This window comes from Abrus precatorius, unplaced genomic scaffold, assembly GCF_003935025.1.
Source record: "Abrus precatorius isolate BTA unplaced genomic scaffold, Abrus_2018 Scaffold7, whole genome shotgun sequence".
In the NCBI taxonomy this organism is placed as follows: domain Eukaryota; kingdom Viridiplantae; phylum Streptophyta; class Magnoliopsida; order Fabales; family Fabaceae; genus Abrus; species Abrus precatorius.
This window is the reverse complement of record NW_020874417.1, coordinates 16,711,001-16,719,855: the sequence shown is the minus strand read 5'-3', so window position 1 is coordinate 16,719,855 and position 8,855 is coordinate 16,711,001. Positions and strand designations below refer to the sequence as shown.

Below are 8,855 nucleotides of genomic sequence, written 5' to 3'. Positions count from 1 at the left end.
AATAATTCACTTTCTTATTTTGGACTTAAATATTTATATTATATTTTTTTTATAATTTTGAGAAATATAAATTTTTCTGGTTATAATTTTCATTATGTATTAAAAATAACATGTTAAATTTTTTCATTAAACATAAAGTATCTTGTCATAATATATATATATATATATATATATATATATATATATATATATATATATAAATTCACTATAATTTATCAGAAGTTGAATCAACTTAATCAAAACTTTCTATTATTAATATTGACACATTTATCCATCTCAATCAATTCAATTAATCAATTTTGAGAAAATGTTAATGTAAAGTTTATTAATAGAAATGTTATCTTTCGTATGTTTTAGCGATGGATAATTTTTTTTATACAAAAGTTTGTAAATATAAGAAAATCAAACAAAATAATCAAAACAAACACAGAAAATTGTATAAAATGACCATACATCAGGAATTAACGGATGGTACGTTTCCGTTTACGAAAATAAGAAAAGATAACTTGTTTCTGCAAACTTCTCCTTTTATCCACTCCTCTCACCCCTTCACTTCCTCTGTATCAGCTCTATAACACTTCTCGCTTCTACGGTAAACATTCCCTCTCGCTTCAAAATACCATGAAAATGGCTGTTGTTGTCGTTTTCATTTTTTCGCTGTTTAAAGAATTGGCGTTTTGTTTGTTAAACAGTGACTTATTCAGTTAGTTTGTTATTTGGCAAGGGGTGGAGTCGTTGGGCCTCGATGGGTCCATTTACACTTTCTGTTATGGTTGAAGACTCTGCCATTTCATTACCAAGTAGGTGACTCGTTTTCTTTTTGAACGTTTTGTGTATGTGAATTGAAGACACGGGTTATTGGAATTATATATTTATATGAAAGTTTATAAATGCGAAGTTTGTCACATTTTTCTACTTAGGGTTAGGGCATGTGTCGAGGTTCAACTCGTGATTGCCTATTACTTGTGATCGGTGTGATAATTTCTTTTTAAGTGTATTTTTTGGTATGCTGAATTGGGGAAGAGAATGTAAAATTTTTCGAATTGTAGGGTTGACGTGATTGAGTTTTAATATTTTTAAAATTTAATTACTAAGCTGAGAATAAGGAAAAAAAAAACTGATTTTACCATTTTATTGATGGTCAGTGAAAAGGGAATATCATTTTTACTTGTAAACTAAACTTGTTAATGGTTGACATATTTTTTTATTTTAGTGAATGATTTAGGAGAAGGATCAAATGTGGTGAAGCGTGAGAATTTCATATACATGCATTATTTTACCACTCTGTTTGCTGCTGGTTTGCGCTACTTGTGTCTCATTTTAGCATATTATTTGGTTTCACAGATGCTCATACAAAGCGAAAACAGAACTCACTCCTGAGCAATTCTTTTGCATCAGTTAGCATGGGAGAGGAAAGGCCATTTGACTTTTTACGCACTTTATTTGGTAAGTATAAGCTCTTCTTTGGTGTTGTTCCTACTGAAGAAGTTTTCAGCATTGTTGTTCCATTGTAGCAAGATATGATTTTAGTTGGTATTGTACTGTCAATTTAGTTTGTTTAAGTAGTTCGTCTGGATTTGGACACAAAACATATAATATACACTGTCTGCATTAGCAATTAGGTATTCATGGTACATGTTGAATTCTTCGCAAAGCACATCTGATATATACCAGAAGTACAGAAATTATTTTATCTGCATTGATGAAATACTCCTTTTTCTTTTCTTTATGAGACAGAGCATTATTAATGAATATTTTTTCTTCAGCGTGTGTCAAAAGATCATATTAGTTAATACATACTAGGTTCTCTTTAATTAGATTGCTGATCAACACTAAGTTTCCGTCCCTCAACTCCTCATATATGAAATGAATTACTGGGAATTTTTTCCCCTTCTAAATAGTGTTTTACTTTCTTGATAAGTTGGTAGACAATACTATAATCTTGACGAGTTTATTGCATTTCAATCTTTCTGATGAGCCAGATGGAATTTGCAGAGGGTGTTATTGCCGGAGGTACAGCTGGAGTTGTTGTTGAGACAGCTCTATACCCAATTGACACTATAAAAACACGTCTGCAGGCAGGTTTTTATGCCAAAACAAATTCATTGAGGGTTGTGCTTTACTGTGTTTAATAGTGATTACTGTTTGATGCTGGAATTGTCATGGCAAGTGTTGAGGCTTTGCATCACTGCCAGCTAGGTGTAATTCTTGACACAAATACTGTAAAATTTTATTTTTACAACATTAGGAAATAGGAAAAACTGTAAAAATTTTTCATGCAATCGGTCTCATAGCAATTAACAATATCCAATTGTCAGGTGTCAACATAATATATGTATGGAATGCTTGGTTAGTTGATTTACATAATATGATGAACTTTTCTGAATTTGAATAACTTGTGCAATATGTTAAATTTGGGTAAGAAATTTTTATATGTGCTCTGTGTGGCACTTTTAATTTGTGACCACTGACCACCCAATTATTGACTAGACATAAAATGTTCTGATGATGTTTTTTTTTTTTCCTAGGCTGCTCGTGGAGGAGAAAAACTAATATTAAAAGGCCTTTATTCTGGATTGGCAGGGAACCTTGCTGGTGTCTTACCGTGAGAATCTCATGGATAGCATGATGTTTCAAACATTCTAGGTTTTCTAAAGTTAATTAGAAATTTTGAAAAATACAATCATCTTGGAGAAGACTCAGAAAATTGTTAGCACACTTAGGGCATATAAATTTTTTTCCATTGATGATGATTTATTGAATTTCTGCTCAGTGATCTAACTCAAGACACTGACATTTTGCATGAAGGTTCTTTCTTGAAGAAAAGCAAGCAAATTGTAACTGCATAATCATGTTGTCAGTGTTTCTATCTATCTCGTTCCTGGTTCAGTAGCAAAGATATTTGAAAAATAACATATTCTTACAAAGTGCATATGATGAGGAAAGAAGATTTATTTGGTTAGTTTAAAGATGTTTGCCTCCTGTGAAGAGAGGTAGCTTAGGGATTGTAATTCTTCTGGCTGGCATTCAGTATTTTCCCCCTTTTTTGTAGGATTGTAGGTGACTGGCAGTATGTATTGAATAGGGAGTCTTTGTAGATACATGGAGTCAAATATAGTAAAATGTGTCTCTACTCAATTTTCCCAATTTTTTTTTAAATAAGCAGAGGGCTTGTTTTGTTTATGATGTAAATCATCTGGTATATACTTGCCTTTATAATCAGAGATTGATAGGTTCTTGCAAGACTGGATATTAAGTTTGTTGAGTAAGGTATTCTTTCACTCTTAAATAGGCAATACAAGTATGTGCATTTGGGGGGTGTGCTTAAAGTTCTCTAAGCCTAGCCCTTTTTATTCTCTGGAATTTTCTGTAGTGGACATAGGCAAAAGGACTAACCACCACATTTCTTGTGCCTCGTGTTTATTGATCTCTTTTGCTGCATCCTGCTACCTTGCTGGTGCATTAGGTGTCCAGCAGGTTGGCATTATTTGCATTTATACCTCATATAATAAGATGAAGTTGGCTTTTAATTGAAAATTATGAAGTAAAAAAGAAGCAAAAGTGTTTTCAAAGTTTGATTAATTTCTGCTCTGGTAAATGTGCATTGCTGGAGCTTTATAGCACAAGGCCATCCCTTGTTTTTATGGTTCTATCTTACCTATAAAGAAACATGTATCGTAGAGTTCTGGAACAGACTGTGAACCCTTTGTACTCCTTGGAGTATCCTTAAACTTGTATTTTGAAGTTCCGTAACCGGTTTAGCCCCATAGCACTTCATTTGTTAAATATTTTAATTGCTGTTATCAGTGTTCATACTTCTCACATCGTATGTTCATTTGGCAATATATGGTTGTTTGAATCAAGTTTCATACCCTTTTTACCAAGGGGTGGTTGAGCTTCACTTAACACTTAACAACTATTACTTTTTTTACCCTCTCCTTATCTAGGATTTTGTTTGCAAGAGTAGTATCATTAAAAGCAACTATTTATTTATTGATATGAATATTTAAAGTCAAAGAGAGTTTTTTTATTAGCAATTTTATTTAAGTGATTTTCATGAATTTTCATTTCATGCTTATTAAGATATGAATTCATGGACCATATCTAGATTCTTTCTTGAACACCGTTTCGTTGGTTTTAAATTTCCAGGGCATCTGCTCTATTTGTTGGAGTTTATGAACCCATAAAGCAGAAATTGCTGAGGATATTTCCTGAAAGTCTGAGTGCTTTTGCTCATTTGGTAATATACTACTTATATAAACATTGATCTGAAGATATTGGTGTAAATGCTTGTTAGAAAAGTTAAGATTAGTTATAATTAGAATAAGATCTAAAATATCCAATTCAGATCAGAATTAAGTTCCAGTTTTTTATCCCTTATTTTTCTCCTTTATTTTCCCTGCAGTTGTTGCAGGTTAGTTGATATTTCCTAACTAACTCTGCTCTTATATTCTAGCATTGTATTTCTCCATATGAGTAAGAGAAAAAATGTAAATCCTTTCTCCAAAATGAAAATATAAGTGAATTACTGTTTTCGCTTTCAAGTATGAATTTTGGCCAATTATGGTCCTTTGTTTGAAGCCTTCTGCATTTATTAGGCATGTACTGGAGTTGATGCTTTGTCTATTTTATCATTCTTTTATTGCTAGCACATACTTTTCTTTATATAATATTTTATCATTTTTATGAGATAAAAATATTTCAGTGTTTCTTAATTTCATTAGACTGCAGGTGCCATAGGAGGCATTGCTGCTTCACTGATTCGTGTTCCAACAGAGGTATATAAATTCTCTTAATTATAAAAATGATATTTCCATGATTGAAAAGTGTTTCCCTGGACAACTTCATATTTTTAAATGTTCCTCAGGTTATCAAGCAACGAATGCAAACCGGGCAGTTTACTTCAGCTTCTGGTGCTGTTCGCTTTATTGCATCTAATGAAGGCTTTAAAGGATTTTATGCTGTATGAAGTTCACTATATCTTCCTTTTAAATTCTTGTGATAAATTATACACCTCATCTCTGCAATGATATGTTAAAATGTTTCTTTGATATTTATCTTTGAAATCACAGGGGTATAGATCTTTTTTGTTGCGGGATTTGCCCTTTGATGCTATTCAGTTTTGCATCTATGAGCAGATTCGAATAGGCTATATGCTTGCGGTAAATTCCTCAGGTTCTATCTTTATGTGTTTTAGAGACAATTATATTGTTTATGAATTTTTGTTTATCGTGTTAAGAACTTGAGATTATATTAAGATTTGTTAAGATTATAGGCTGAGATTGTTTCCTTAATTATGTTGTAATTATTTCCTTTATTATGTTGTACCTAATTAGGCCAGTGAGGATAGAAAACCTTGCTAATTTTGTATTATTCTTTCCCTAATTATGGGATTACCTCGTGCCAGTTTTCTCTCATATCTAATTGTTTTGTCTCTGCTGCTGTTTGCTCCTCTATTTCATTTAACGATTGATGATGTGACTTGCATTCCTTTTTCTAGGCACGAAGAAATTTGAATGATCCAGAAAATGCTATTATTGGTGCTTTTGCAGGTAAACAAGTGACATTATAGGCATATTTTTATATATGCAACACATATGAAGTAATATGTCGATACACATATTAAGTTTCATTTCCAGATGATGGACTTATACTTTAATTGTGCTTCAAGCCAAGAGGCTTTTTGCATGAGGGATTTAAAGCCATTCTTTTATCCTCACTATACACGTTAATCTTGTCAGATGTGTGGTTATTTGACACAGATAGCTTTACTGTTTATAATTAGTACCATATATTTTGTTAATTTTGTCAAACTAGATTTCTTTGCAATTTGACACTATTGCATTCCTTCCCTATCTGATACTTGGCTGATCAATTAAAGATGAACAAAAAAGGGGGCTTGTGGAGAGCACCTGAATCTTCTTTCTTTTGGTTTCCTGATCTTCATGATGCTTTTATGCCAAAGTATTGCATTGCTTATTCATGATCCTGATGAATGCTATAAAGAACAAATGAAGATAATGAATATAAATTGTATTATAATATACCTCTTGCATGACATTGGTATGCGTTTCTTCTTGCTACTGTAGGATCTTGAAACTCAACTTGTGTAGTAGTCTTCAGTGACTCAGAAACGCCATTTATCTGTCTCACAGAATGAAGTGGGCACAAACATAATAGGATGAGTGCTTGAGTGGAATTTTGTGTCAGTGAGACGAAAGTCAATTATCTGCTATGTCCAATTCATATATCTTCATAGAACTCTTGGGTTTGTCACACAGTGGAGAAATTAGTAGGTAATAGAAAAATAAAACTGAATCTTGTGTAATTTGGTATTAAGCCTCTTATTTGAATTTTAGGTGCATGATTGGGTTGACAAAACTGAATCTTAGACATGGGTGCCTGTAACCTAACCTAACATATGCTTAAACAAAAACATTTGTTGCTTCTCTTATTTTCCATTTTTAATTTATAATTTTTGAGAGAGAGGAGGGTAAATGTGCTATGGGTTATAAGAATTATTGGAGGTATAAATTGCTGTATTTTGGTTCTCTGTGTTTGATTTGTTAAGTATCATGCTAATCCAACTAGATTTGTGTTAAGATGTTATTAACTGCCATGTTTTGTGTAGGTGCACTAACTGGGGCTATAACTACCCCCCTCGATGTCATCAAGACAAGGTTGATGGTTCAGGTAAGATATAATCTTGTTTCTTTTCTTATCTTGTTTTTACTAGATAGCCATCTATCTCCATATACATGTGAATGTAATACCTTCTGTATATGGGTAATTACAAGCAAATGATTGGGAACATTCAGTGTCAATTATGAAGCCATTCACAAAGTTTCTATTTTCCTTCTCAAGGGATCTGCAAACCAATATAAGGGAATCGTAAACTGTGTTCAAACCATTATTAAGGACGAAGGACCTGGGGCCTTTTTGAAGGTATGGGTTTTCTATTTTTTCGGCCATACGTTGTAGCTTAGGTAGTAAAGTAGGCATGATCAGATGAAGGATACAGGCATGTGGCAAGAAATCTATTTTGCTGCTTATAAATTGTAATCTTATATTTACTTCAGGGTATTGGGCCCAGAGTACTATGGATTGGCATAGGTGGTTCAATATTCTTTGGCGTCCTTGAGAGTACAAAACGTTTTCTTGCTGAGAGGCGTCCTACACTAGCTCAGCACTCATACTCAGAAGAAAGTAAAGATTCTTAGTTTTTGTACCAACTTTTTTTTTAGTCTTCTTCAGTGCCCTTTTCCAAATGCAATATTTACTTAAATGCAGTATACTATTTCCTCAATTTTCAATTTTAAGCTTGAGAGCAAGATTGTAGTTGTGTCTGATTATTTTCCCTTCTCCTTATCCTTTAGTGCCTTTATCCGGTTATTTCCCTTTGTCCAACTGCTAAAATGATTTTATGTATGAGTTTTGAAAGCATGACATTAATATGAATTGGGATTAGGATTCCTTGATTCTTTGATGAATAAACAAAAATTGCGTTATTTATTTTCTCTCTAGGTAATCTGAAAAGTATCCCGTCTCTCTTTGGTGTTCCTTGTTTTTTTTTGTATATATATATATATATATATATAGGATCCATTAATATCAGGTGTAAGTCTAAAATATTTTACACTAAATTTTAACCGTACAAATCAATAATCTAATGGTTAAAAAATTACTTTTTTACGTACTTGTATTTTATTGCTTTACAGTTATCTATTTGTACAATTAAAATTTGGTGTAAGTCTAAAAAGATTTATACTTGATGTCAATGAAAATCCTTTATTTTGTACAGTTAAAATTCTTCTCCCTCTTTATTTTGTATAGATCTTTGTTTATGAAAATCATTTACTGGAAGTACAACAATTTTTAGTTTTTTTGAATAGGGCTGTAGTAGTAAGTCCCGTGTGGTTAAAGGGCAGTAAGGCTAATTTGACAGATGTTGTATTCAAAAGAAGCCAAGAACATAAGAAGCTGGTGGCTATGGTAAAAGAATTTCAAAATTTGAAAAAAAAAAAAAAAGTCCACAAATAACCAGATCTAGTTGAAAAAGTTATAAATAATTAACAGATATATTGTTACGGAACCAAATGAGGGTGATGAACCAGAAGTCAATTTTATGATGTCTCGTCTGTTGCGATCTTTCTCCCGCATTTCTTTTCGTTCTGGTTCTAGTTCCTTCTCCTCCTCCTCCTCCTCCTCTCCAACCAAAACTAATCTCTTTAATGATCAGGAGAAACAGTCTCCTGAGATTACACCTAAACATAACCTCTTCGACGAAGAAGTTCGCTTCGAAGAAATCAACCAAAGCATAAATAACTGGACCATTCTAGAAATCCCTCAGGACACATTATATGTTCCTGAAGAACATTCCAAGAAAAACAGTTTTGATTACATTAAGATTGTTGAAAATAATATTCCTTTAGGAAAAGATCTAGGAGAAGAATTTCATCTCCTGTCCAAATCTTCCATCAATGAGCACAAGCATAAATACAAATACCTCCACATAGGATGTGTACAGGTAGCCATTAAACCTCTCATAGACATAGGAATAGATACTGCTATCCTCATGTGTCTTAAAAATGCTCGCCATAATGACTTCAACGACTCCATTATAGGTACTGTTGAAACCAGTCTTGGCCAAGGACCAATTTATCTCAATTGTTTTTCCAACAAAACTATGAATCTTCTAGATGACCATATTCTTGACTCTCTGTTCCTCAATATTTGCTTTCATGAGTTAAATATGAAAGAGAGATCTATTTCCGCAGCTCTAATCTATAGGATTCAGTACAAAGCCATGAACTCTTATGCCTCTAAAGTCCTTCTCAAACCCCAACGTGGTGAGA

At 32.7% G+C, this 8,855-nt stretch overlaps 1 protein-coding gene across 4 annotated transcripts; it reads left to right on the top strand.

Annotated features, from left to right (window-relative positions):
- The first annotated feature begins 467 nt into the window (after window positions 1-467).
- Window positions 468-7,516, top strand: LOC113872033 (S-adenosylmethionine carrier 1, chloroplastic/mitochondrial). 4 transcript variants are annotated; one of them, XM_027509205.1, is made up of 14 exons: window positions 469-592; window positions 725-800; window positions 1,345-1,446; window positions 1,996-2,078; window positions 2,529-2,605; window positions 2,809-2,856; window positions 4,150-4,240; window positions 4,725-4,778; window positions 4,868-4,963; window positions 5,073-5,162; window positions 5,501-5,552; window positions 6,632-6,693; window positions 6,865-6,945; window positions 7,080-7,485. In XM_027509205.1, exons 2-14 carry the CDS (start codon window positions 746-748, stop codon window positions 7,218-7,220), a joined length of 1,032 nt encoding a protein of 343 aa, XP_027365006.1. In that variant the 5' UTR covers window positions 469-592; window positions 725-745; the 3' UTR covers window positions 7,221-7,485. The 4 variants fall into 4 exon arrangements, with proteins under 4 accessions (XP_027365007.1, XP_027365006.1, XP_027365009.1 ...); XM_027509206.1 differs by lacking the exon at window positions 2,809-2,856 and having other exon boundaries at window positions 468-592; window positions 7,080-7,516; XM_027509207.1 differs by lacking the exon at window positions 2,809-2,856 and having other exon boundaries at window positions 559-592; window positions 1,399-1,446; window positions 7,080-7,328.
- Window positions 7,517-8,855: the final 1,339 nt, after the last annotated feature.

Excerpts from the sequence above, each read along its gene's own strand:
- LOC113872033 (XM_027509205.1), top strand. The coding sequence starts at position 746 with ATGGGTCCATTTACACTTTCTGTTATGGTTGAAGACTCTGCCATTTCA. Across the intron at positions 4,779-4,867 it reads TGATTCGTGTTCCAACAGAG|GTTATCAAGCAACGAATGCA; the intron begins GTATATAAATTC and ends AATGTTCCTCAG. Across the intron at positions 5,163-5,500 it reads GAATAGGCTATATGCTTGCG|GCACGAAGAAATTTGAATGA; the intron begins GTAAATTCCTCA and ends TCCTTTTTCTAG.